The sequence below is a fragment of the Cetorhinus maximus genome, chromosome 1 (assembly GCF_964194155.1).
Source record: "Cetorhinus maximus chromosome 1, sCetMax3.hap1.1, whole genome shotgun sequence".
NCBI classification, from domain to species: domain Eukaryota; kingdom Metazoa; phylum Chordata; class Chondrichthyes; order Lamniformes; family Cetorhinidae; genus Cetorhinus; species Cetorhinus maximus.
The window spans coordinates 136,079,065-136,105,118 of NC_135879.1; the positions used below are offsets into that span (position 1 = coordinate 136,079,065).

General features: G+C 45.0%; 1 protein-coding gene across 1 annotated transcript in view; it reads right to left on the reverse strand.

Moving 5' to 3' along the window:
* The window catches only part of LOC144688266 (protein YIPF5-like), an 81,446-nt gene that overhangs the window by 30,217 nt on the left and 25,175 nt on the right, over positions 1-26,054 (reverse strand). Inside the window, exon 3 of the mRNA XM_078554735.1 lies at positions 23,657-23,826. Coding sequence (XP_078410861.1) covers positions 23,657-23,826 — 170 coding nt within the window. The remainder of the gene's footprint in view (positions 1-23,656; positions 23,827-26,054) is intronic.

The following is a 26,054-nucleotide window of genomic DNA, read 5'->3' on the forward strand; positions in this document are numbered from 1 at the left end:
CATCTAAATCATTAATATACATTGTGAATAACTGGGGTTCCAGCACCGATCCCTGCGGTACCCCACTAGTCACTGCCTGTCATTTGGAAAAAGACTTGTTTATTCCTACTCTTTGTTTCCTGTCAGCCAACCAGTTTTCTATCCATCTCAATACGCTACCCCCAATCCCATGCTCTTTAATTTTACACGCTAATCTATTATGTGGGGCTTTGTCAAAAGCCTTCTGAAAGTCCAAATAAACCACATCCACTGGATCCCCCTCATCAACTCTACCAGTTATATCCTCAAAAAATTCCAGTAGATTTGTCAAGCATGATGTCCCTTTCATAAATCCATGCTGACTCTGTCCGATTCTGCCACTGTTTTCCACGTGCTCAGCTATTAAATCTTTTATAATGGACTCTAGAATATTCCCCACTACCGACGTCAGGCTGACAGGTCTATAATTCCCTGTTTGCTCTCTACCTCCCTTTTTAAATAGTGGGGTTACATTAGCTACCCTCCAATCTGTAAGAACTGTTCCAGAGTCTATAGAACCTCAGAAGTTGACCACCAACGCTTCCACTATTTCTAGGGTACTCTGGGATGTAAATTATCAGGCCCTGGGGATTTATCAGCCTTCAATCCCATCAATTTCCCCAACACCACTTCCCTATTAATACTGATTTCTTTCAGTCCCTCCCTCTCACTAAACCCTGTGTTGCCCAACATTTCTGGTATATTATTTGTATCCTCCTTTGTGAAAACAGAATCAAAGTATGAATTTAGTTGGTCAGCCATTTCTTTGTTCCCCATTATAAATTCCCCTGTTTCTGACTGTAAGGGATGTACATTTGTCTTCACCAATCTTTTTCTCTTCACATAACTATAGAAACTTTTACAGTCAGTTTTTATGTTCCCTGCAAGCTTACTCTTGAACTCTATTTTCCCCATCTTAATCAATCCCTTGGTCCTCCTTTGCTGAATTCTAAACCGCTCCCAATCCTCAGGTATGTTGTTTTTTCTGGCCAATTTGTATGCCTCTTCCTTGCATCTAATACTATCTCTAATTTTCCTTGTAAGCCATGGTTTGGCCACCTTTCCTGTTTTACTTTTGTGCCAGACAGGAATAAACAATTGTTGCAGTTCACCTACGCGCTCTTTGAACGTTTGCCATTGCCTATCCACCATCATCCCTTTAAGTAACGTTACCCAATCCATCATAGCCAACCTGTGCCTCATACCATCGTAGTTTCCTTTATTAAGATTCAGGACCCAAGTTTCAGAATCAATTACCTCACTCCCCATCTTGATGAAGAATTCTATCATATTATGGTCGCTGATCCCCAAGAGGCCTCACACAACTAGATTGCCAATTATTCCTTTCTCATTACACAAAACCCAGTCAAGAATGGCCTGTTCTCTAGTTGGTTCCTCAACGTATTGGTCCAGAAAAACATCCCGTATACACTCCAGGGATTCCTCCTCTATAGTATTGTTACTAATTTGATTTGCCCAATCTATATGCATATTAAAGTCACCCATAATTACAGATGTCCCTTTATTACATGCGTCTCTAATTTCCTGTTTAATGCCATTCCCGACATCACCACTACAGTTTGGGGGCCTCTATACAACCCCCACTAATGTTTTTTGCCGCTTAGTGTTTCTCAGCTCTACACATACAGATTCCACATCATTGGAGCTAATATCTTTCTTGGAATAGCTATGCTTCGGGTCTTACGATCAAGAATAACAAAGACCAGATTAGTACCTTGTTGTACGCTGTAACATTGCAGGCGATGTCCTGGCCAGGCAGGGGCCAGCCTCTTATGAGGATGTCATCGGAGCCTTTAACTCACACTTTAACCTCTGTCAAAACATCATGGCCAGGATTTTGCGACCCCACCGCGGCGTGTCTCCCCCTGGAGGGTGAGGTGAGCCATTTAAATCTCCATTCAGTTCGGCGGGACCATGGGAGGGGCTGTAAAATGCTGGCCCATCATAGAGACGGCAAAATTTAATCAATAAAGCCAAAGACCAGGTGAAGCAATCAATTCACTTAGAAATAATCTCCATGATTTGGCTGACAATTGAGTACAGAATATTAAAACAATTTGATAAGAGGTAGAATAGAGATCAGTATTTTAGAAGTAACTCTGTTAGACTTTGTACAATCTTGGGAAGATTTGACACTAACTAAAGTTGTACAATTGGCTAGAAAGGCTGAAGAGCGAAGGCAAAATCAAATCTTTGTAAGAGGTGAGAGAGAAATCCTGCAGCCAGTTTATTGGGTGCAAAAGTGAAAGTACGTTGCAGCAGCAACCAGGGAAGCGCGCTGAAAAGGCACCAACTGCCATATGTAAATGTCCCCACCATGGTGGGGAGAAGATCCACAGGCATGAAGAATGTAATGGCAGAACTGCACAGTGCCATGAGCGTGTCAAGGTTTTTTTTTATTCATTCATGAGATAGGGGCTTTGCAGGCTGAGCCAGCATTTATTGGCCATCCCTAGTTGCCCTTGAGAAGGTGGTGGTGAGCTGCCTTCCTGAAGTGCTGCAGTCCATGTGGTGTAGGTACACCCACAGTGCTGTTAGGAAGGGACTTCCAGGATTTTGACCCAGCAACAGTGAAGGAACGTTGATATATTTCCAAGTCAGTTTGGTGAATAACTTGGAGGGGAACTTCCAGGTGGCGGTGTTCCAATCTATCTGCTGCCCTAGTCCTTCTAGATGGTAGTGGTCATGGGTTTGGAAGGTGCTGTGGAAAGAGCCTTAGTGAATTCCTGCAGTGCATCTTGTAGATGGTACACACTGCTGCTACTGTGTGTCGGTGGTGGACGGAGTGAAAGTTTGTGGATGTGGTGCCAATCAAGTGGGCTGCTTTGTCCTGGATGATGTCAAGCTTCTTGAGTGTTGTGGGAGCTGCACTCATCCAGGCAAGTGGAGAGAATTCCATCACACTCCTGACTTGTGCCTTGTAGATAGTGGACAGGCTTTGAGGAGTCATCGCACTGTTCCTAGCCTCTGACCTGCTCTTGTAGCCACAGTATTTAAATGGTTAGTCCAGTTCAGTTTCTGGTCAATGGTAACCCCCAGGATATTGATAGTGGGGAATTCACTGCTGCTAGTGCCATTGAACGTCAAGGGGCGATGTTTGGATTCTCTCTTGTTGGAGATGATCATTGCCTGACACTTGTGTGGCGTGAATGTTATTTGCCAATTGTCAGCCCAAGCCTGGATATTGTCCAGGTCTTGCTGCATTTGGATATGGACTGCTTCAGTATCTGAGGAGTCGTGAATGGTGCTGAACATTGTGCAATCATCAGAGAACATCCCCACTTCTGACCTTATGATGGAAGGAAGGTCATTGATGAAGCAGCTGAAGATGGTTGGGCCGAGGACACTACCCTGAGGAACTCCTACAGTGATGTCCTGGAGCTGAGATGACTGACCTCAAACAACCACAACCACCTTCCTTTGTGCTAGGTATGACTCCAAACAGCTGAGAGTTTTCCTGCTGATTCCGATTGACTCCAGTTTTGCTAGGGCTCCTTGATGTCACACTCTGTCATGTGTTGCCTTGATGTCAAGGGCAGTCACTCTTGCTTAACCTCAGGTGTTCAGCTCTTTTGTCCATGTTTGAACCGAGGCTGTAATGAGGTCAGGAGCTGAGTGGCCCTGGCGGAACCCAAACTGGGGGTCAGTGAGCAGCTTATTGCTGAGCAAGTGCTGCTTGATGACCCCTTCCATTACTTTACTGATGGTCAAAAGTAGGCTGATGGGGTGGTAATTGGCCGGGTTGGACTCGTCCTGCTTTCTATGTACAGGACATACCTGGTTAATTTTCCACGTGGCTGGGTAGATGCCAGTATTGTAGCTGCACTAGAACAGCTTGGCTAAAGGCGCGGCAAGTTCTGGAGCACAAGTCTTCAGTACTATTGCCTGAATATTGTCAGGGCCCATAGTCTTTGCACTATCCAGTGCCTTCAGCCATTTCTTGATATCATGTGGAGTGAAGCGAATTGGCTGAATACTGGCATCTGTGATGCTGGGGACCTCTGGAGGAGGACAAGATGGATCATCCGCTCGGCACTTCTGGTTGAAGATTGTAGCAAATGCTTCAGCCTTATCTCTTGCACTGGTGTTATAGGCTCCTCCATCATTGAGGATGGGAATGTTTGTGGAGCCTCCTCCTCCAGTGAGTTGTTTAATTGTCCACCACCATTCACGACTGGATGTGGCAGGACTGCAGAGCTTAGATCTGATCCGTCAGTTGTGGGATCGCTTAGCTTTGTCTATCACTTGCTGCTTATGCTGTTTGGCATGCAAGTAGTCCTGTGTTGTAGCTTCACCAGGTTGATACCTCATTTGTAGGTGTGCCTAGTGCTGCTCCTGGCATGCCCTCCTGCACTCTTCATTGAACCAGGGTTGACCCCTGGCTTGATGATAATGGTCGAGTTGGGGATATGCCAGGCCATGAGGTTACAGATTGCGTTTGAATACAATTCTGCTGCTGTTGATGCCCACAGCACCTCATGGATGCCCAGTCCTGAGTTGCTAGATCTGTTCAAAATCTATCCCATTTAGCACGGTTGTAATGCCACACAACACGATGGAGGGTATCCTCAATGTGAAGGCGGGACTTTGTCTCCACAATGACTGTGCGGTGGTCATTCCTACTGATACTATCATGGACAGAAGCATCCTGGTCATGTTAAAACAGTATGTTGTTCAAAAAAACCCTGCGTTTGCCAAGTGAAAATAAAATTATTTTCAAAGGAGGTCTATAAGAGAAATACAGGAACCAGACAACCAGAAAATCACCTTTCTAGGAGAAATAAAAGAAAACAAAAGCCAAAACATTGAAGTCAATGGACACCATGTTGACTTTAAATTGGATACAGGGGCTAGTTTTATCTGATATGTTCAGTGGCTGAAAAAACTTATTCTGCAACCTTCATAATCCATCTCCAAGGTTCAAGCTAAATGTCAAAGGTCAGCTTGATGCAACATTAAACTACAAAGACAGAAAAATCTCTGAGACACTATAGGCCTGAACTTCCTCGGAGTGGCAATCAGTGTCGGATTGACACTCCCTGCCCAATTGCTTAGGTTAATTGTTTTCCCCGGCCTGTCTTGCCCAATCTTCTGAATCAGGCCGGGCGAGATCCCCGTCGCCCAGTGTCAAAGTGCAGCAGAGTTGAAGTGAAGGAGTCCACACCCCCTTTCTAGGTAAGTTTAAAAGGCCATTGAAATTTTAAGGTCCTTAGAAACCTATAAACTTCTAACAGGACTCGACAGGGTAGATGCAGGAAGGATGTTCCCGATGGTGGGGGAGTCCAGAACCAGGGGGTCACAGTCTGAGGATACGGGGCATTTAGGACTGAGACGAGGAGAAATTTCTTCACCCAGCGGGTGGTGAGCCTGTGGAATTCGTTACCACAGAAAGTAGTTGAGGCCAAAATATTGTATGTTTTCAAGAAGGAGTTAGATATAGCTCTTGGGGCAAAAGGGATCAAAGGATATGGGGAGAAAGTGGGAGCAGGCTACTGAGTTGGATGATCAGCCATGATCATGATGAATGGCAGAGCAGGCTCGAAGGGTCGAGTGGCATACTCCTGCTCCTAGTTTCTATGTTTCTTAACAGGCCAGGGTGAAGGTAAGTGCCTAAGGTAAGTGGATTGGATTTGGGGAGGGTCCGGAGGTATTGGATGTTGTGGGTGGGGGATCGGAGGTCAGGGGGGTTTGAGGTCAGTGGGGGGCAGATTGGAAGCCAGAGGGGGTTGGGTCTAGTCAGTGTTGGGCCTCGGGGTGGGGGGAGGTGGGGGGAGAGGGGGGTTAGGTGGGGACAGGCCTGGGCAGGGGGGTGGTGAGGAGGATGTTGGGCCTCTGGGGGTGGGGGAAGGGTAGTCAGGTGAGCCTCGGGGCGAGGGTTCAGACCTTGGGTGGGGTAAGGGCCTCGGGTTGCAGTCCAGTCGGGCCTGCGCGGGGGGTGTTGGTGAGAGTTGGGTCCACCGGGATGGGGGAGGAGTCCTGTGCGGGTGTGGAGAATCCCATAAGGAGGGGTTAGTGGGATACTCCTGAGGAGGTCGGGGGTTGGGAGGGTCCCGTGGAGGACGGGGCTAGTTGGGACGTGGTGGGGAGACCCTTCAGGGGGTCGGAGGTGTGGGTCTAGTCCAGTTTGTTGGGTAGTCAGGGGTGGGTGAGGGGTGGTGGGGGGTTGGAGGGGTGGTGGAGCTCATGGGAGGTTGGGTAGTCAGAGCTTGGGGGGAGTCCCCTGGAGGGTCAGGGGGATGGGGGGTCATTCGGGGTCTGTACAACAGTTACCCAGAAATTAAAAATGGCTTTAATTCTTCTAACTTTTTCTGGGTAGCTATTGGTGTAACCCAGTCGGAACCATCCGAAGTTTGTGATTTATGTCTCATTTTTGGATGGTTCTCGGTGCAGGGCATTTGCCCAGGGGAAGTGTGTGCTTCTGGGCAATTGCCGTGCAAACCCTTACCTGTGAACTTCCAAAGGGGACTCCCCATCGCATCTTTGGGGTACCCTCCAATCCAGCACTGGGGAGCTTGGAAGTTAAGGCCCTATATGTCATTCAGAACCAGGAATGTTCTCTGTTGAGCAGAAAAGCTTGTATAGAAGCTAATCCTTAAGGTAGGTGAAGTCAAAAAATGAGATGACAAAGCTTTCATTGAGGAAGTCAAGGTGTTCACAGCCTTAGCCGCTCAATATTTGCCAGCAACAGAGCGGAAGTTTCAAGAATTTCAAGAGACTCAAAGGTAAGATGAAGGATGTATGCAGGTTTGCACATCCTTGATGGAGGGCCACAGTGTATTCCTATAACCACGTCCTGAGGCAATACTTAAAACAACATCTTCGCATTAGCATCACAGATGGCCTCCTGGTCTATAAGAAGCAATCGGTGGTACCAGGAACACTCCACCTGGGAGTCCTTCAAAAGATTCACCAAAGTCATCTTGGTGACAGCAAGTATCTGGCCAGGGCACAACAGTCCATATGGTGGCCAGGTATCTCACCTTCTATTGAAGAATGATCTCCAACTGCGTCACCTGCGCCATTCACAGGCAGGAGCAGAAACAGTCTCTCCTGCCCTCCTCTTTCCCATCCAGGCCATGGGAACACCTTGGTATAGACCTATTCGAATTCAAAGGGAAAGTGTTTCTCATCGTTGTGAATTATTATTCCCACTGGCTAGAGGTGCAAAAGCTACATGGCATTAGCTCTGAAGCCATTATAACCTCCCTGAAGAGGATCTTTTCCACACAATGGCATTCCGGACACAATTTGCCAATGAGTGTTCCCAATCCTTTACAGCATCACGTGGATTTGTCCATGTCACAAGTTTGCCGAAGTGCTCCCAGGCCAATGGGCTGGCTGAGAGAGGGGTACGTGCCATTAAAGGCCTACTCAGAAAAAATGAAGACTTTGAGCTAACCCTGCTCAGTTATTGCTATACACTGTTGCAGAATGATTCTATCCCATGAGGGCTTTTGAAAGGCTGCAGGCTAAGAACCCAACTTTTCTTCCTTCTCCACATGTTGATACCAAACACCATGGTAGAAGACCATGGTTGTGCCAGATAAAGGGAAAGAAATTACAGAGCAGACAAGCCTGCACTTTCAATCAATGACACAGGGCTTATGACCTTCTCACTCTCGAAAGGGAGAGATGATGTGGGTTAGAGACCAGCAGCAAGAAGCTACCATAATAGAGAATTTACAACAAACAAGATAATATCCATTCCAGACAGAAACTGGTATCATCTGAAGAAACAGGAGTGCCCTGATTTCAATGAATAGGAAACCATTAGTGGGGTGGGCCACATACTCTGATCCTTAGGAGGACAACATGCCTGCAGAACCACTAATGAGGGGAACAAAGAGTGACAGTGCTCAGGGAATGAGTTTGGAATGAACAGATCCACAACAACTCAAAAGGAACTCTGCACATGTTCAAACCACCAAGGAGACTATCCCTTTAAAAATAGAGACTTTGGGGGAGGTGTAGGAGGATGTGTATATAACAATATAGGGATAAAGACTTGGGGGGGGAGAAGGACGTAGAGTAAAGGGTTAACTCTAACACTACTCTAATAATAGCTACTGAGCATGTGCATAAGGAGCTATGTCATAATGATGTCACTCAGAGAGTGATGGGTGAGAAGAACCTGAGAGAGCAGCAGTAGTTCTGTCATGATGATCTGTGACCTTGTAATTAGTTAGTTAGGAAATAAAAGTACCTTTAAGGAAAGATATTTGCCTCCAGCCAGCTCTCTTATTAGAGTAACACACCCAGTGTCTTTTAGGACAACCCAACAATAACAGCCTTAAAGTCCAATTAGTCCAGTTTATCAATTTCTGTCCCTAATTTGGACATGCCAACATTCCCATCAAAGACAGAAAACTACTCATAGGTTTAGGAACATGTGAGGAAATTCTTTACCTGTGAATATTTGTTTTTACATTTTAACCCTATTCTGAATTTAAACAAAATAGCCAACTAGATTCTTCTGATTGTAAGCATGCAAGTTATTACATAAGTGAGTGAAGTAACCAATTGAGCATGTTGTCTAGCCTCAACTTTTCTAAACATACATTCTAAGCTAGAGCAGGGCTCCTTTGTCAGAGAACAAAAAAGAAATAACAATGAAGCTGCCACCCAAGTAAATGACTAACTGGAGCTCTTGGGAGTGAGGTTAAATAGATTTATAATGCCCATCCTTGCATTTTTTCTTATGTTCTTGGTGTTTATTGCAGTAATCACATAAGGCCAATAGCTGTGACAATAGAACTGCCAGTTACTTGATTTGATTTAAAATATATGTGAAAGTATCTTAAATGGATAAAGGTATCATTCATGAAAAGCTGTTAAGACCAAATATACTATTCATGAAAAGCAAGTTGTGCAACAATGCCTTTCCCCTTAGTATTAAATGGCAAGATATATCACGAAAATCCATGAATATGATCTATTAAAGGAGGTTGAACAAAGCTGGTAAAAAGTAGAGTCAAAAGTTATGTTTAGGTCAGCATCTTTGGAATATAAACCATAGATCTGTGAGTCTTTGCAAAGTAATTTGCTTATGCCATCCATTAAAAATTAATTTGATGAACGATTAGGTGCAGTTAATTAGGTAAAGATGTAAAACAAATTGGTTTAATGGATCATTCTGATCCTTTGTGGCTTGATTCTAGTTCAAATTGTTGTATGGACTTAAAATGTTTACATATTGATAGGGCAATTTTTCCTGGATACATTAGACATTAAAGGGCCTCTGATGTAGCTAAGGTGGAATCTTAAGCTAACATGCCAGTTTAGCCCATGTTTAATGCAAAGCACCACCTTGGTAAAAGAGTTGAAGCTTGTGCTAGAAATGACAACCCAGAGGATCATTGAATTGCATGCCTGTACTCATTAAAGAGGCTGCATCCCCGTTCATCATTGCTGGGTCAAAATCCTGGAGCTCCCTTCCTAACAGCACTGTGAGTGTACCTACACCAGGTGGACAGCAGCAGTTCAAGAAGGTTGCACTGACCAGAAACTGAAATAGACCAGCCATATAAATACTGTGGTTACAAGAGCAGGTCAGAAGCTGGGAATTCTTTGATGGGTAGCTCACCTGCTGACTCCCCAAAGCCTGTCCACCACCTACAAGGCACAAATCAGGAGCGTTATGGAATACTCTTCACTTGACTGGATGAGTGCAGCTCCCACAACACTCAAGAAGCTTGACGCCATCCAGGACAAAGCAGCCTACATGATTGGCACCCCATCCACCACCTGAAACATTCACTCCCCCGACCACTGACGCACAGTGGCAGCTGTGTGTACTTTCTATAATGTGCACTGCAGCAACTCACCAAGGCTCCTTCCTCTGCACCTTAAAAACCCATGACCTCTACCACCCCAAAGGACAAGGGCAGCTGATACATGGGAAGACCACCACCTGGAAGTTCCCCTCTGAGCCACACGTCATCCTGACTTAGAAATATATCGCCGTTTCTTCACCATTGCTGGGTCAAAATCCTGGAACTCCCTTCTGCGGGTGTACCTACACCACATGACCTGCAGCGGTTCAAGAAGACAGCTCACCACCACCTTCTCAAGGGTAACTAAGGATGGGCAATAAATGCTGGCCCAGCCAGTGATGACCACACCACCCGAAAGAATAAACAAAAAAAATCCTGCTGATGTCTGTTACGTGCTATCTTATCCTGGAAGTGGCGATTGTGAATGAATGGATTGACAGACGTGTTTAAGTGCATGTGTGATGCCTCCCCGTGATTGAAGAGCTGTGAGCTGTATCTGAAGTGTGAGTAGTGGCTGTGAAAATGCAATATTGTGGGGTGTGAATATTGAGTGAATGTTGGTGTATAGTTAGATGGTGGATGAAGTATGTTGAGGTTGTGATGCTGGTGATGGTGGTGCAATTACGGAGTGATGTGTTTGTGAGATAGGATCTTACCTTGATTAGTTGTGTCAAGGTGTTATATTTCCTGCAGCACTAGAGCCATGTCCTTGAGACAGGTCTCATGGTTGTCACCTCCTGGGCAATCCCTCTCAATGTGCTTCATTCATTGTTTCTGTGGCCTCCTTCCCCCATGCTGGTAGAGGACATCCCTCCTCCTCAGGATCTCCTCCATTGGAACCTCTAGTGCTGTATTCAAGAAATTGTATGCTCTCTCTCTGTCTCTGGGCTATCCTCAAATGTTCATTTGACTGCCAACTAACACGCTCCATAATTTCAATGGAAGTGGCTGCATGGAGTCGACATATACTGTTTCACCAAAATTTGTTCCTAGACAGTGCTGGAGTGCTAAATGTATGGATGCCCATTTTAGTGCCTTCAAATATATTGAAATCATGAATTACACACTAAACCCAGACTTTCAAACAAGCATTTCTTATTAGTACAGCACACATTCAGTGCCTGTTTTCACCCTTTCACTGAAAAAAGCTCCTGCATATTTTCTTCTTGATGGATCCATGAGTAAATATGATAATTTCATGGCTAGTTTGGCTAATTTGATAGCATTTCCACCTCTGAGCTGGAAGACTGTAATTTTCATCATTTCACTATTAATGACGACTCCTTCAGATGTCTAAGTTCTGGAATTCCATCCCTTAACCTCTCAACCTCTCTACCTCTTTCTCCTTTTCTAAAACACTCCTTAAAACCTATTCTTTTGGCCAAGCGTTTGGTCACGAGTGCTATAATCTTCTCATGTGGTTTGTGATCAAATTTAGTTTGATAATGCTCATGTGAACTGCCTTAGGGCATTTTACTGTGTTAAAGGTGCTAAATAAATGCAAGTTGTTGTTGTTGTTCAACCCCTGCACCAGTTTGCTCATATACAATTTAGACTGATACAACTGATGCAGTAGTTTCCTGTTCGCTTTGCAAAAAATCTTTATAATTCTAAAAACCTCCACAAAATTTTCTCTTCCCATCCTCTGGCACTGTATCATAGTCCCATCCCACCTTCACACGTCTGCATTCAGGCACAGCAAAGAAGTTAGGCCAGAATGGCCTAATTTAAATGGTGAAGTCACTTTGCATGATGTCATTGCAACATGCACAACATTTTCACTGCGGGCTAAGGGCCATTGAGTTGAAAGCTGATGCCAGGCAGGATCCTGCCACAGGAACATCTTGTGATCCCACAAGGAATGCTTGGGCCCACCCTCCTCATCCTGACTCCAATCGTAGATTTTCTCAATACCTGAGCCAGAGATCAGCATGAAATTCAGGCCGTGGCCTGACACCATTCTTGATTTTTTGATTCATGTCCACTGGTGATGATGTCATTCTCACTGACTTTGGGCAGGAGTCAGTAGTGGGGCATGCCATTGGGGCCTGAGAGGTAAAATCTCCCACCACTGATGCTTTGGGTGGGGTGGGGTGGGGAGGCACAGATGAATTATCACCCACTTCAGCACTTCCAATTCATGACCTCAGTTAAAATCAGAGCTTAACAGTAAAGAAGAAGTGAGTGGCATCATCATTATTTTATGTAATGCGGAGGCTGGTAGCATGTATGTTGCTTGCTTTGCTATTTCACCCATACATTCTTCATTCACTTGTAGCCACATAAATACTGTGGCTACAAGAGCAGGTCAGAGGCTAGGAATTCTGCGACGAGTTACTCACCTCCTGACTCCCCAAAGCCTGTCCACCATCTACAAGGTACAAGTCAGGAATGTGAAGGAATATTCCCCACTTGCCTGGATGAGTGCAGCTCCGACAAGAAGCTCGACACCACTCAAGGACAAAACAACCTGCTTGGTTGGCACTGCATCCACAAACGTTCACTCCCTCCACCACCGACACACATTGGCAGTAGTGTGTATCATCTACAAGATGCACTGCAGACACTCACCAAGGCTCCTTAGGCAGCACCTTCCAAACCCACAGCTGCTGCCATCTAGAAGGACCAGGGCAGCAGACACATGGGAGCACCACCACCTGGAAGTTCCCCTCCAAGCCACTCACCATCCTGACTTGGAACTATAATCGATGTTCCTTCACTGTCGCTAGGTCAAAATCCTGGAACTCCCTTCCTAACAGCACTGTGGGTGTACCTACACCACATCGACTGCAGTGGTTCAAGAAGGCAGCTCACCATCACCTTCTCAAGGGCAATTAGGGATGGGCAATAAATGCTGGCCTAGCAGTGACACCCACATCCCATGAATGAATTTTAAAAAATCACCTGTGCTATTTAAATAAAACCACATGTTGGTTCAAAGTTTAAGGGTGGAATTGTCCCAGATCTGCACTAAGTGCGGTAGCAGACGAGTAAAATAACGTTTTACCCGCCGGCTGGCAGCTTCCCACACCGTATTGTCCCAAACCCGCCGTATTATCACAGAATCACGGAATCAGACAGTGCAGAAGAGGCCCTTCGGCCCATCGAGTCTGCACCGACACGTGAGAAACACCTGCCCTACCTACCTAATCCCATTTACCAGCACTTGGCCCATAGCTTTGAATGTTATGATGTGCCAAGTGCTCATCCAGGTACTTTTTAAAGGATGTGAGGCAACCAGCATCTACCACCCTCCCAGGCAGTGCATTCCAGACCGTCACCACCCTCTGGGTAAAAAAGTTTTTTCTCACATCCCCCTTAAACCTCCTGCCCCTCACCTTGAACTTGTGCCCCCTTGTTACTGACCCTTCAACTAAGGGGAACAGCTGCTCCCTATACACCCTGTCCATGCCCCTCATAATCTTGTACACCTCAATAAGGTCGCCCCTCAGTCTTCTCTGCTCTAATGAAAACTACCCAAGTCTATCCAACCTCTCTTCATAACTGAAATGCTTCATCCCAGGCAACATCCTGGTGAATCTCCTCTGCACCCCCTCCAGTGCAATCACATCCTTCCTATAATGTGGCGACCAGAACTGCACGCAGTACTCCAGCTGTGGCCTCACCAAGGTTCTATACAACTCCAACAAGACCTCCCTACTTTTGTAATCTATGCCTTGATTGATAAAGGCAAGAGTCCCATATGCCTTTTTCACCACCCCACTAACATGCCCCTCCGCCTTCAGAGATCTATGGACACACACACCAAGGTCCCTTTGTCCCTCAGGACTTCCTAGTGTCATGCCGTTCATTAAATACTTCCTTGTCAAATTACTCCTTCTAAAGTGTATTACCTCACAGTTTTCAGGGTTAAATTCCACCTGTCACTTATCTGCCCATTTGACCATCCCGTCTATATCTTCCTGTAGCCCAAGACATTCAACCTCACTATTAACCACCCGGCCAAACTTTGCGTCATCCGCAATCCTACCCCCCACATAGTCATATATGTCATTTATATAAATGACAAATAATAGGGGATCCAGCACAGACCCCTGTGGTACGCCACTGGACACTGGCTTCCAGTCACTAAAGCATCCTTCTGTCATCACCCTCTGTCTCCTACAGCTAAGACAATTTTGAATCCACCTTATCAAATTACCCTGTATCCCATGTGCATTCGCCTTCTTTATAAGTCTCCCATGTGGGGCCTTGTCAAAGGCTTTGCTGAAATCCATATAAACTACACCAACTACACTACCCTCATCTACATACCTGGTCACCTCCTCAAAAAATTCAATCAAATTTGTTAGGCATGACTTCCTTCTGACAAAGAATTGGCAGCACCCATAATCCCTGTCCTTCTGACAAAGCCATGCTGACCATCCCTGATCAAACCTTGTCTCTCCAAGTGGAGATAGATTCTCTCCTTCAGAATTTTCTCTAATTATGCATTCCTGGGAAACATGCTGTTTCCATGTCGGGCAGGCTCTCATTCACCTGCCATGCCATCACCACGCCGCTTTATCTGCCAAGCGCCATATTTAAAGTACAGCTGCACGCACACATCTTAGTGCTTCCAGCCCATGACTGCTGCATGGGAGACATGGCCCCGAAAGGCAAAAAGACTGCAGCTCTCAGGTTCACTGGCGTGTCCCTTGAGCACCTTTTTGATACAATGGAGGCCCGCCATGATGTCCTCTACTCCCGCTCTGGCTGCAGGATGGGCAACAATATCAATAATCTGGCTTGGGAGGCAGTGGCAGCAGTCGTGTAGTAATTATAAGTTAAACCATTTCTTACTGTTATGGGGATCATGTGACAGTACAGACAAATCAGCCCTAAGTGAGGGAAATCTTAGGGGTGGGGTTTTTTACTCGTAGCTTAGGAAAAAGCATGTAGCCTCATCTGGAGTCTGTAAATAATGTTTACTGTCTCTCACAAGAAACCCATCCTGCACTCCAAGTTTATTACAATTGGGATAAATAGCACTGACACAGCACCTTGCAATGTGACTGTGAGTATTTCAATTTTTTTTAAAGGAAGAAAGAAAAGAAGTGTACTCACCAGCACTGCCTTTCAGAATTGACCCATATGACTCATCCATCAAGGACTGGAATCAAAATTGAGCAATTAGGTTTCTACTTTGTAGCTAACAAAATACGGTGGAGGGGAAACAGAAGGCAATTCTCCTAAGTGTTTGTGGGAGCAAAACCTATAACCTAATCCATAGCTCGACAGCTCTGAATGCACCAAATTCCAGATCCTTTACTGAGCTAGTGGACATTTTCAGCCTAAACCCTCAATGATCATGCAAAGATTCAAGATTAGCTCTCGAGTAAGGGCCCCCGGTGAGTCAATCATGAAGTTAAAGCAGTTAACGGAGCACTGTGACTTCGGTGATGCTTTAAACGATATGTTGCGAGATCGTTTGGTTTGCAGCATAAACGACGACGCCATTCAGCACTGTTTGCTTGCAAAAGTTGAGATTGACCTGAAGCACGACATGGAGATAGCGCTAGCAATGGAGAGTGCTGAGAGGGACTCGCAGGCTTTGCAGAGTTTGTAACATGGCGCCGTTTTGCATCTAGGGTGCAAAACGGCCATCAGGCGTGGTGCGAAGATCAGGGAGGTTACCGCGAAGTGGGACATGGTCCTGACCACTAGAAAAACATAAAGAAATGCTGGAAGCAGATCAGCAGAACCCAGAAGTTAAAATGTTACCATTGTGGGGAAATCATGCACCCGAAGTCTGTAAATTTAAAGAGGCATAAAACTGCCATAAAAAAGGGCATCTTGTTAAACAGTGCAGGACTAGATCAAGACAGCCATTCAGACATCAGGACAAGTTAAATGAAGTGCACAATATAGAAGAGTCAGAAGTTACTGAGGCTGACGTTTATTCCCTACACCATCTGAAGGCCAGGAAAACTGAAATCACTGTTACACTTCAAGTAAATAGAAAGCCCCTGCTCCTGGAGGTTGACAAAGGTGCATCGACCACAGTAGTAGGAGAACACACCTTTAAATACCTCAGGGAAGGTACCCAACTATTGGCTTGGCTTGCTGCATTGTTCCAGTGAAGCTCAACGCAAACTGGAGGAACAGCACCTCATCTTCCGGCTAGGCACTTTACAGCCTTTGGGACTGAATATTGAGTTCAACAATTTTAGATCTTGAACTCCCTCCTCCATCCCCACCCCCTTTCCATTTCTTCCCCCTCCTTTTTGTTTTTTCCAATAATTTATATAGATTTTTCTTTTCCCACCTATTTCCATTATTTTTAAATGTATTCCACCCATCGTTTATTTCACCCCACCCCCACTAGAGTTACCTTGCTTGTCCTGCTCTCCACTCTTAATTAGCACATTCTTTTAGATGATATCACCACCTTCAACACCTCTTTGTTCTTTTGTCTGTGACATCTTTTGGTTATCTCCTCCTATCACTGCCTGCTTGTCCCAACAACACCCCCCCCTTCTCCCCTCCCCCCCCCCCACCCCCACCAACCCTTAAACCAGCTTATATTTCACCCCTTTCTTATTTTTACTTAGTTCTGTTGAAGGGTCATGAGGACTCGAAATGTCAACTTTGCTCTTCTCCGCCGATGCTGCCAGACCTGCTGAGTTTTTCCAGGTATTTCTGTTTTTGTTTTGGATTTCCAGCATCCGCAGTTTTTTGTTTTTAACCCAACCATTGAGTTTGGACAAAACTGCTGCTCAGGTAAAAACATATACAATACAGGTGAAAGGCATCGCCTCTGTACCTAGACCATAAGACCATACGATGTAGAAGCAGAAGTAGGTCATTTGGCCCATCGAGTCTGCTCCGTCATTCAGTGAGATCATGGCTGATCTGATAATCCTCAATTCCACTTTCCCACCTTATCCCCATAACCTGTGATTCCCTTACTAATTAAAAATCTGTCTATCTCAGCCTTGAAGAGACTTAGCAACCCATCCTCTACAGCCCTCTATGGTAAAAAGTTCCACAGGTTGACTACCCTCTGAGAGAAGAAATTCCTCCTCACCTCTGTTTTAAATGGGCACCCCCTTACTGAGATTATGCCCTCTGGTCCTAGACTCTCCCACAAGGGGAAACAACCTCTCAGCATCTACCCCGTCAAGCCCCCTAAGAATCTTATAGGCTTCAATAAGGTCGCCTCTCACTCTTCTAAACTCCAATGATTACAGGCCCAACCTACTCAACCTCTCCTTATAGGAAAATCCCTCCATACCCGGGATCAGCCTAGTGAACCTTCTCTGGACTGCCTCCAATGCCAGTATTTCTTTCGTTAGATAAGGGGACACAGTATTCTAGGTGTGGTCTAACTAGTGCCTTCTATAGTTTTAGCAAGACTTCCCTATTTTTATATTCCATTCCCTTTGAAATAAAGGCCAACATTCCATTTGCCTTCCCTATTACTGTTGAACTTGTATGTTAGCTTTTTGGGATTCATGCACAAGGACTCCCAAATCCCTTTGTGTTGCAGCCTTCTGCAGTCTTTCTCCGTTTAAATAATATTCAGCTCCTCTATTCTTCCTGCCAAAGTGCATAACCTCACATTTTTCCACATTATATTCCATCTGCCAAGTTTTTGCCCACTCACTTAACCTGTCTATATCCCTCTGTAGACTCCTTGTGTCATCCTCACCACTTGCCTTCCAACCTATTTATGTGTCATCCCCAAACTTCCCTCATCTAAGTCATTCATATATGTTGTAAATAACTGAGGCCCCAGCACTGATCCCTGTGGCATTCCATTAGTTACAGGTTGCCATCCCGAAAATACGCCCCTTATCCCAACACTCTGTCTTCTATTAGTTAGCCAATCCTCTATCCATGCTAATATACTACCTCCAACACCATAGACTCTTATCTGATGGAGTAGCTTTATGTATGGTACCATATCAAGCACCTTTTGGAAATCCAAATATATTACATCTACTGGTTCCCCTTTATCTATTCCGCTTGTTACCTCCTCAAAGAATTCTAATAAATTTGTTAGGCATGATTTCCCTTTCATGAAGCCATGCTGACTCTGCTTGATTAGATTATGTATTTCTAAATGCTCTGCTTTACACCCTTCATAATAGGCTCTAAGATTTTCCCAATGACAGATGTTAAGCTATCTGGCCTATAGTTACCTGTTTATTGTCCCCCTCCCTTTTTGAATGAGGTTGTTACATCAGCCATTCTCCAATTCTCTGGGATTTTTCCAGAATCTAAGGATCCTTGGAAGATTACTACCAGTGCATCCACTATCTCTGTAGCTACTTTCTTTAATATCCTAGGATGCAACCCATCAGGTCCAGGGGACTTATGGGCCCTTAGCCCCATTAGTTTCTCTAGTACTTTTCCTCTAGTGATTGTTATTCTATTTATTTCCTCTCTATCTTTTGCCCCTTGTTATTTAGTATTTTTGGAATGCTATAAGTATTTTCTACCTTGAAGACTGAAGCAAAGTATTTATTCAACTCCTCTGCCATTTCCTGGTTCCCCATTATTATTTCCCAGCTTCATTCTCTGAGGGGCCTATGTTCACTTTGGCCTCTCTCTTCTTTTTTATATATTTAAAGAAGCTCATACTGTCTATTTTGATATCACTTGCTAGTTTACCCTCAAAGTTTATTTTCTCCCTCTTTATTTTTTGGTTTTCTTTTGTTGATTTTTAAAGCTTTCCCAATCCTCTGGTTTACCACTAATCTTTGCCAGATTGTATGTTTTTTTCTTTCAATTTAATACTGTCCTTAACTCCCTTGGTTAACCATGGTTGGTTTATCCCCTTCTTTGAATCCTTGATCATACCTGTATCATACAGGCAACAGACAGCTCAGCTGCCAATCACTGTTGTATCAGGAGAAGGAGCTAGCCTTCTGGGCCATGATTGTTGAAAGAAATCAAACTAAACTGGTCAGAAATTTTTCAGGTCAGGACAGGAGGAATTCCTGAGGTGCTGAAAAAGTATGACAGAGTATTCCGAGATGAGTTGGGGAAAATCAAAGGTCTACAAGCTAAAATATTGGTGGACTCTGAAGCAACACCCCATTTTTTTTTTAAGGCAAGACCTGTGCCTTATGCTCCAAAAGAAAAGGGAGATGCGGGACTGTGTTGTTTGGAGAAGTTAGGAATAATCCAGCTGGTCCAATTTTCAGAATTGGCAGCACCCATAATCCCTGTGCTGAAACCGAACCAAATCATTCACATCTGTGGAGATTATGAATTAACGGTAAACAAGGCTGTGAAATTAGACAAATACACAATCCCAAAGATTGAAGATCTGTATGCTAAACTTGCAGGAGGAAAATCCTGCACCAAACTGGACATGAGTCATGCGCATCAACAGCTAGAGCTGGACAAACCATCAAGAAGCTATGTCACCATAATTGTGCACAAAGGCCTATACCAATAGACATGCCTACCCTTCGGTGCGTCATCTGCCTATGCAATTTTCCAAAGAACCATAGAAAGCTTGAAAAAGGACTTCCCGAGTTGTAATGTACCTTGACAGGGTCCCCAGAAGCCGAGCATGTGGCAACCTGAAAGAAGTTCTGAAGAGATTTTTAGAGACTGCCATTTGTTTAAAAAAAAAGCGCACCTTCCAAGCAAAGGGAGTTACATATCTGGGTCATCGAGTAGATGCTCAAGGGTTGTATCCATTAGAGGAGAAAGTCACAGCAATCAAGGAAGTGCCCTCTCCTTCTGACATCACAGAACTCAAGGCTTTTTTGGGCATGGTAAACTACTTCAGTCGATTCTTGCCTAATCGGTCTACAATGTTAGCCCCTTTACACTTATTATTGAAGAAGAGCCACAGATGGCCCTGAAAGGCACAGCAAGAGGAAGCTTTCACAAAAGTCAAGAAACTTTTACATTTGTCATGTCTGCTAGGGCACTATGACCCATCTAAGGAATTGATACTCACTTGTGATGTATCTCCCTACAGAGTGAGAGCAGTATTATCACACAAGATAGAGGATGGATCTGAAAGACCGGTTGGATATGTATCCAGAACCATTTCTGCAGCTGAGAAACATTATTCACAAATTGAAAAAGAGGACTTATCTCTCATATTTGGAGTAAAGAAGTTCCAGAAAGATTTGCATGGTCGATACTTCACCATAGTGTCAGATCACAAATCACTGTTGGGTTTGTTTAGTGAAGTTAAGGCAATCCCACTGATAGCCTTTGCTAGAATTCAAAGTTGGGCTTTAATTTTGTCGGCATACGAGTACACTTTTATGCACTGTCTGGGTATGCATATAGCAAATGCAGACACCTTCAGTCACCTTCCTTTGCCCGATAGCATTATACATATTCCAGTATCACAAGAGGTAGTACTGGCTTTGAATTTCCTGGGCTCCTCATCAGTCTACGCAAGACAGATAAAGAATTGGACAAATCGGGATCCAATTTTAGCAGGAGTCTGTGAACAAGTGTTACAAGGATGGTCAAATGCACAAGTTCCTGAAGAATTAGAACCATCCTTTGTATGTAGATCTGAACTGAGTTGTCAAGATGGTATCTTGTTATGGGGAGCAAGAGTAGTTATCCTTGTGCAAGGAAGAGAACCATTATTGGAAGAACCCCATAGGGTGCATCCTGGTATTTCGAAAATGAAGATGCTCGGACAAAGTTATATCTGGTGGCCAGGTATAGACAGTGATATTGAAAAAATTGTGAAAAACTGTCTCCAGTGCCAGCAACAGCAGAAGTTGCCCATTTCAGCCCACTGCATCCGTGGAAGTGGCCTGGTCAACCCTGAGTTAGACTACGTATAGGAAACCAGGGTAGTCAGAAAGCGAATCATGATATTCACAGTAAAAATCGAGAGTTTACTATGGGAGAGACAGCTTTTGTACGAAATTTTGCAACTGTACCAAGATGGGCCCCTGATACAATCTTCTCTGAAATAGGATCTTTATCTTATCAAGTTGAAGTGGAAAACAGGATTCTTAGAAAACACATGGATCATCTCAGAAGTCAAGAAGCCTCCAACAACCAGTTAATCCACCTGACATCGAAGTCAAAACTTCAACCCCTGAGGTGTCAGATCGACAAAGAATAGACATACCAGATCTCTCTGTTGAAGTAAATAATTCTGAACTGCCATTGCTTAGGGATGTCCCTGAAGCCGCAGTTCCTGTTCAAGTCGATCCAATGGAAGAACCTCCAGTTGCGTCATTCTACCCAGTTCTGAAAGCCTCCTCAAAGGCTAAACTTATAATAGCACGAATTGTATATGATTGTATATAGTATGGGTTAAGATGTTTTTGGAAGTAAGTGGGTAAATCAAAATTAAAGGGGGAGGAATACAATAATTGTAAGCTAAACCATTTCTTACCGTTATGGGGATCATGTGACAATACAGACAAATCAGCCAGAAGCAAGGGGAATCTTAGGGGTGGAGCTTTTTAGCCTTGGCTTTGAAACAAACATATAGGCTCATCTGGAGTTTGTAAATAAAGTTTACTGTTTCTTACAAGAAACCCATCCTGCACTCCAAGTTTATTACAGGTGGTCAGTGCCACACCCTGCAAAAGAGGACAGCCACCCAATGCAGAGGATGAATGACCTCCTCTGCTTTGCCAGGGTAAGCCACTCTTCTCAACACTCTCACCTCACACACTCACAAACCCACCACACATCCACAGGGCCCTCACTCACTACTAGTTCAAGGGGCATCACCATTTACTTTCTTACTCACCACCCACACATGCCAGGCAAACTTATCATATCACTTGGCAGACATCCTGTTTACACTCTCTCCATCTCTATCCATGCAGAACAATCACACAACAAGAGGGAGAGGTTGCAGACTGGTGAGGGAATGCTTAAAATCAAGGTCCTCACAGACTTTGAAAACAGAGCCATCCAGATGGCCGGTGAGGACCTGGATGGTTCCTGTGCTGACGGTGAGGTCGGCGCTGCTCTACCAAGTGAGGATCCAGCAGGGCAACATCCATCAGACAACCATGCTGGGAGTGATGTGTCCTGTTTCACAGGCCACTGCCATGAACTAGTTGTTATCTCTCCTGCTTTCGCAGGCACACCTGGGAAACTGCCAAGAGAGCCCATGACCCGGAACCTCCAATCAAGCCCCAACAGAAGCTCAGAAGAGGAATCTGCTGAAACCCTCCCTGAAGTCCCATCACGGCACTCACCCACACCCTCCACCAGTGCAGAGACACACACCTCGGTGGGACCTAGCATTAGAGTAGACTCGGGACCATAATTTAATGAGCATATCGCACTTTCTGATCCACAGCAGGTGGCGGCAGGGACTTCCCAGGTCCCCGGCACTCGGAGGACTGCTGGAGGCCAGAATGTTGCTGAGTCTAAGTTAGTTAATGAGCCTCAAGACTCTGTCATGTCACGGTTGCTGGAGCTGCAAAGGCAAGCTCGGGAACATCAGGAAGGGATGTCCGCTGCACTCAGATTGCAAGGCACGATCGAGGAGTCTATCCGCCTTCAGTCTGAGGTGATAGCACCGGCATGTCAATGCACCGAGGTCAACACAGGTAGGATGGCGGCTGCCATGCAGGCCTTGGTCCAGGATGTTGCTCCTGCATTGCTGCGCGGGCTGAACTCTATTGTCAATGCCATAGTTGGCCTCCAACAGTGTGCACACGAGAGGGGTGCTGGGCAGCTCGATCTCACTCCAGCTACCCCTTCTCCTCAAGAAGTCAGCCAGGGGCCCTTGGGCACCCATAGGGAGGAGGATCAGCAGGTGTGCCCCCTGGGGCCATCATTCCAGATGATTCTGGGAGTGTCCAGCCCATCCGAATCCCCTCATCCTGTGACCAGCAGCTCCAGTCCCACAGGCCAAGAAGGGCACCACTGCCACACAGCAGAGTATTATTTAAATGGTGATCGACTGGGAAATGTTGATGTGCAAAGGGACCTGGATGTCCTTGTACACCAATCACTGAAAGCAAGCATGCAGGTGCAGCAAGCAGTTAAGAAGGCAAATGGTATGTTGGCCTTCATTGCGAGAGGACTTGAGTACAGGAGCAAGGATGTCTTGCTGCAGCTGTACAGGGCCTTGGTGAGACCAGATCTGGAGTATTGTCTCCTTACCTAAGAAATGATATACTTGCCATAGATGGAGTGCAGCAAAGGCTCACCAGACTGATTCCTGGGTTGGCAGGACTGTCGTATGAGGAGAGATAAAGCCGACTGGGCTTGTATTCACTGGAGTTCAGAAGAATGAGAGGGGACCTCATTGAAACATATAAAATTCTGATAGGGATGGATATACTGGATGCAGGGATGATATTTCCTCTGGCTGGGGTTCTAGAACAAGGGGTCACAAAGTCAGGATACGGAGTAGGCCATTTAGGACTGAGATGAAGAGCAACTTCTTCACTCAGAGGTTGGTGAACCTGTGGAATTCTCTACCACAGAGGGCTGTGGAGGCCAAGTCACTGAATATATTTAAGAAGGAATTAATAGATGTCTGGACTCTAAAGGCATCAAGAGTTATAGGGAGAGAGAGGAAGTATGGCATTGAGATAGGGGATCAGCCATGATCATACTGAATGGCAGAGCAGGCTTAAGGGACTGAATGACCTACTCCTGCTTCTATTTTCCATGTTTCTATGTTTCTATCTCACATATTTGCACCAAGACTATTTGTATGACCAGCCACTAATAGTGGGACTAATTATGACTTTTTGTCTGACCATCCCTCCCTTTGGACAAAGTGTCCACTTTTAGCATCTCAGTACAACAGCATGTCTAAAATCAGTAACTCACTGTATGGAGAAATACAACGGTAACTCTGCATTTGTTGTGTAGATTGCAATGTTCCAATCCTGGGAGTTAGCATTTTAAATTATTACCTTCTAAAAGTGATGCTTCATCATCGGTGTCACCATATATTTCGGAAGATGGGCTAAAGGGAGTGTACATCTCCTGGGGTTGAAAGATATGTCCTGCGTAGAGCTGTGAAGATTGTGTCATTTCCGAAGGAACAAATATTTTGGGCCTTGGATGACCATCCTCAAATTCACTGAAAGACATACACATAGAAGAACCAGTGTTCATTAAGGTGAAAATATTAAAACCTGTAACAATTCATTTAAACATGAATAGAAGGAAATAGTCAACTGTGTCAAAGAAAAAACAATGGGCTGAATTTTTGTCCTCAAGGTAGGTAGCAGGAGTTGGGAAAAATTCCTGGCTCGGCCTGCCCACCTTGGGATAAAGTGCCAGCAAGGACGAGGTTTCCATTCAGGGGAAGGGGGTGGGTGGGTGCAGTCTGGGAAAACATTCAGAGATAGCCACAGGGGCAACCGGATGTCGAGTTAGGATGTATAAAAGCCTGCCTTGGCGGTGTGGGACTTTGTCCCAGTTTAAATAAAAGCAAAAAGCCACTTCAGCCCTCACACCCTGCACACTCCCCATGCTCCATCTATGCCACCTCATGCCTCCCCACCCACCACATATGGCCCCTCATTTCCCATGCCAATCTATGCCCCCACCCACCTGCTATGGCCCCTCATGACCCCATGCCAAGCTATGTACCCCATAAAACCCCTTTGGCCCTCCATGTCTCCATGCCAAGCTATGCCTCCCAAACAATGCCTATGGCCCCTCAATGTCAAGCTATGGCACTTGCATGCCCATTCACCCACTATACACTGTATAGGAGCAATGAACTCTATCATGACAGGAAGATGTGTAGGAAAAGCTTAAAAACTGTCATTCATTGATAACTTTCCACTTTCTAAAAAAAACTCATTTTACAACCTAATAAAATTGTCAATCGTCCAGACCCTTTGAATTATCAATAGCAGAAAGCACTTGAAAGCTTTTTGTCATGTATAAATAAACATTGTGAAATTGGCAGCCTAGATCAAAGAGCTAAAAGTGTTAATCAAGCAATGTTTTCCTTGGGGCTCAGGCATTTCAACAAGCTAATGGATTTCTGTGCTCTCAGCTAAGCCTCATTATGTATTCTTGGCTGAGAGTCCTGGCTTCCATTAGAGTATAAAACTGCTGAGCTAGTTGGCTAATCTTCTGGGGTGTTGCACTCTGAATTAAGACCAAGTTCAGTATTGAATGGTGTTGCCAACTATGATTAAATGTATTCCTGGAGGTTTCATCACATGACTTGTCCCATGCTCCATCCATTAGTCAGCCAACACATCCATCCTTGTAGCAGATGGGATTTATTCCTTCCTACTAAAATTGGGAAGCAAAAAGATTCACTAACCAATTGGGTGATGCTTGACTGTCAGCTAAACAGTCTTTTTTGCCCATTTTTATATCTGGTAAAGAGAAATGTCCAGAGAAAATGACAAAAAAATCAATCATTTTAATGTCCTAATTTTTTCACCAGGGTTGCACACAGCAGTATCCTGGAGATTGATTGATCTTCAATTCCTGGAGACTCCAGGCCAATCCTGGAGGGTTGGCAACCCTAATCAAGTCCATTAGCTGCAGAGCAGAGGAGATAACTGGATCAAGGAAGGGAAGGTGAAAAGAGACAAACTGCATAGGGAAACGTGACAAGGGGGAGAAGAAAAGAGGAGGGGTGGAGAGATGAAGGAAAAGAGGAGAAGGAGTAGGGAATGGGGCATTTGAGAGAGGTGCAAGAGAAACAGCAGTGATCAATTTTTGTATGGATGCACCAGTTTTGAGTGATTTGTGTACTTAGACACTCAAATCTTTTTGCTCCAGAACTCTGACTGAACTCTCATTAAGTTTTATATAGGCTGATTATTGGGTTTCATAATGGGCCTGAACTTGCTTGGATTGCCACTTCGCTCCTAATTTTTTACCTGATTTTTTTTCCATCCTGTCTCGCCCGACCTTCTGACTCAGGCGGGGTGAGATCCGAGCAATGCAGCACTTCCCCAGGGCCTAACGTCGAAGGGCAGCTCAGTCGAAGGGAAGGAGGCCACGGCCGCCTTTTTACAGCACCAGCTGCCGTAAACCAGCTAAGCTAAACATCCACTGAAGTTTAAAGGTGCTTGACAGGCATAGGGCTGACCCTTAAATATCCCCTGAAATGGCCTAGCAAGGCAATCAGTTGCATCAAACTGCTAAAAAGTTTAAAAGGAATGAAACTAGATGAACCACCCAGCATCGGCCTAGGTACCAGAAGCAACAATGGTAAAATGCAGCCCTGTCAACCCTGCAAAGTCCTCCTTACTAACATCTGGGGGCTAGTGCCAGAATTGGGAGAGTTGGCTCACAGACTAGTCAAGCAACAGCCTGACATAGCCACCCTCA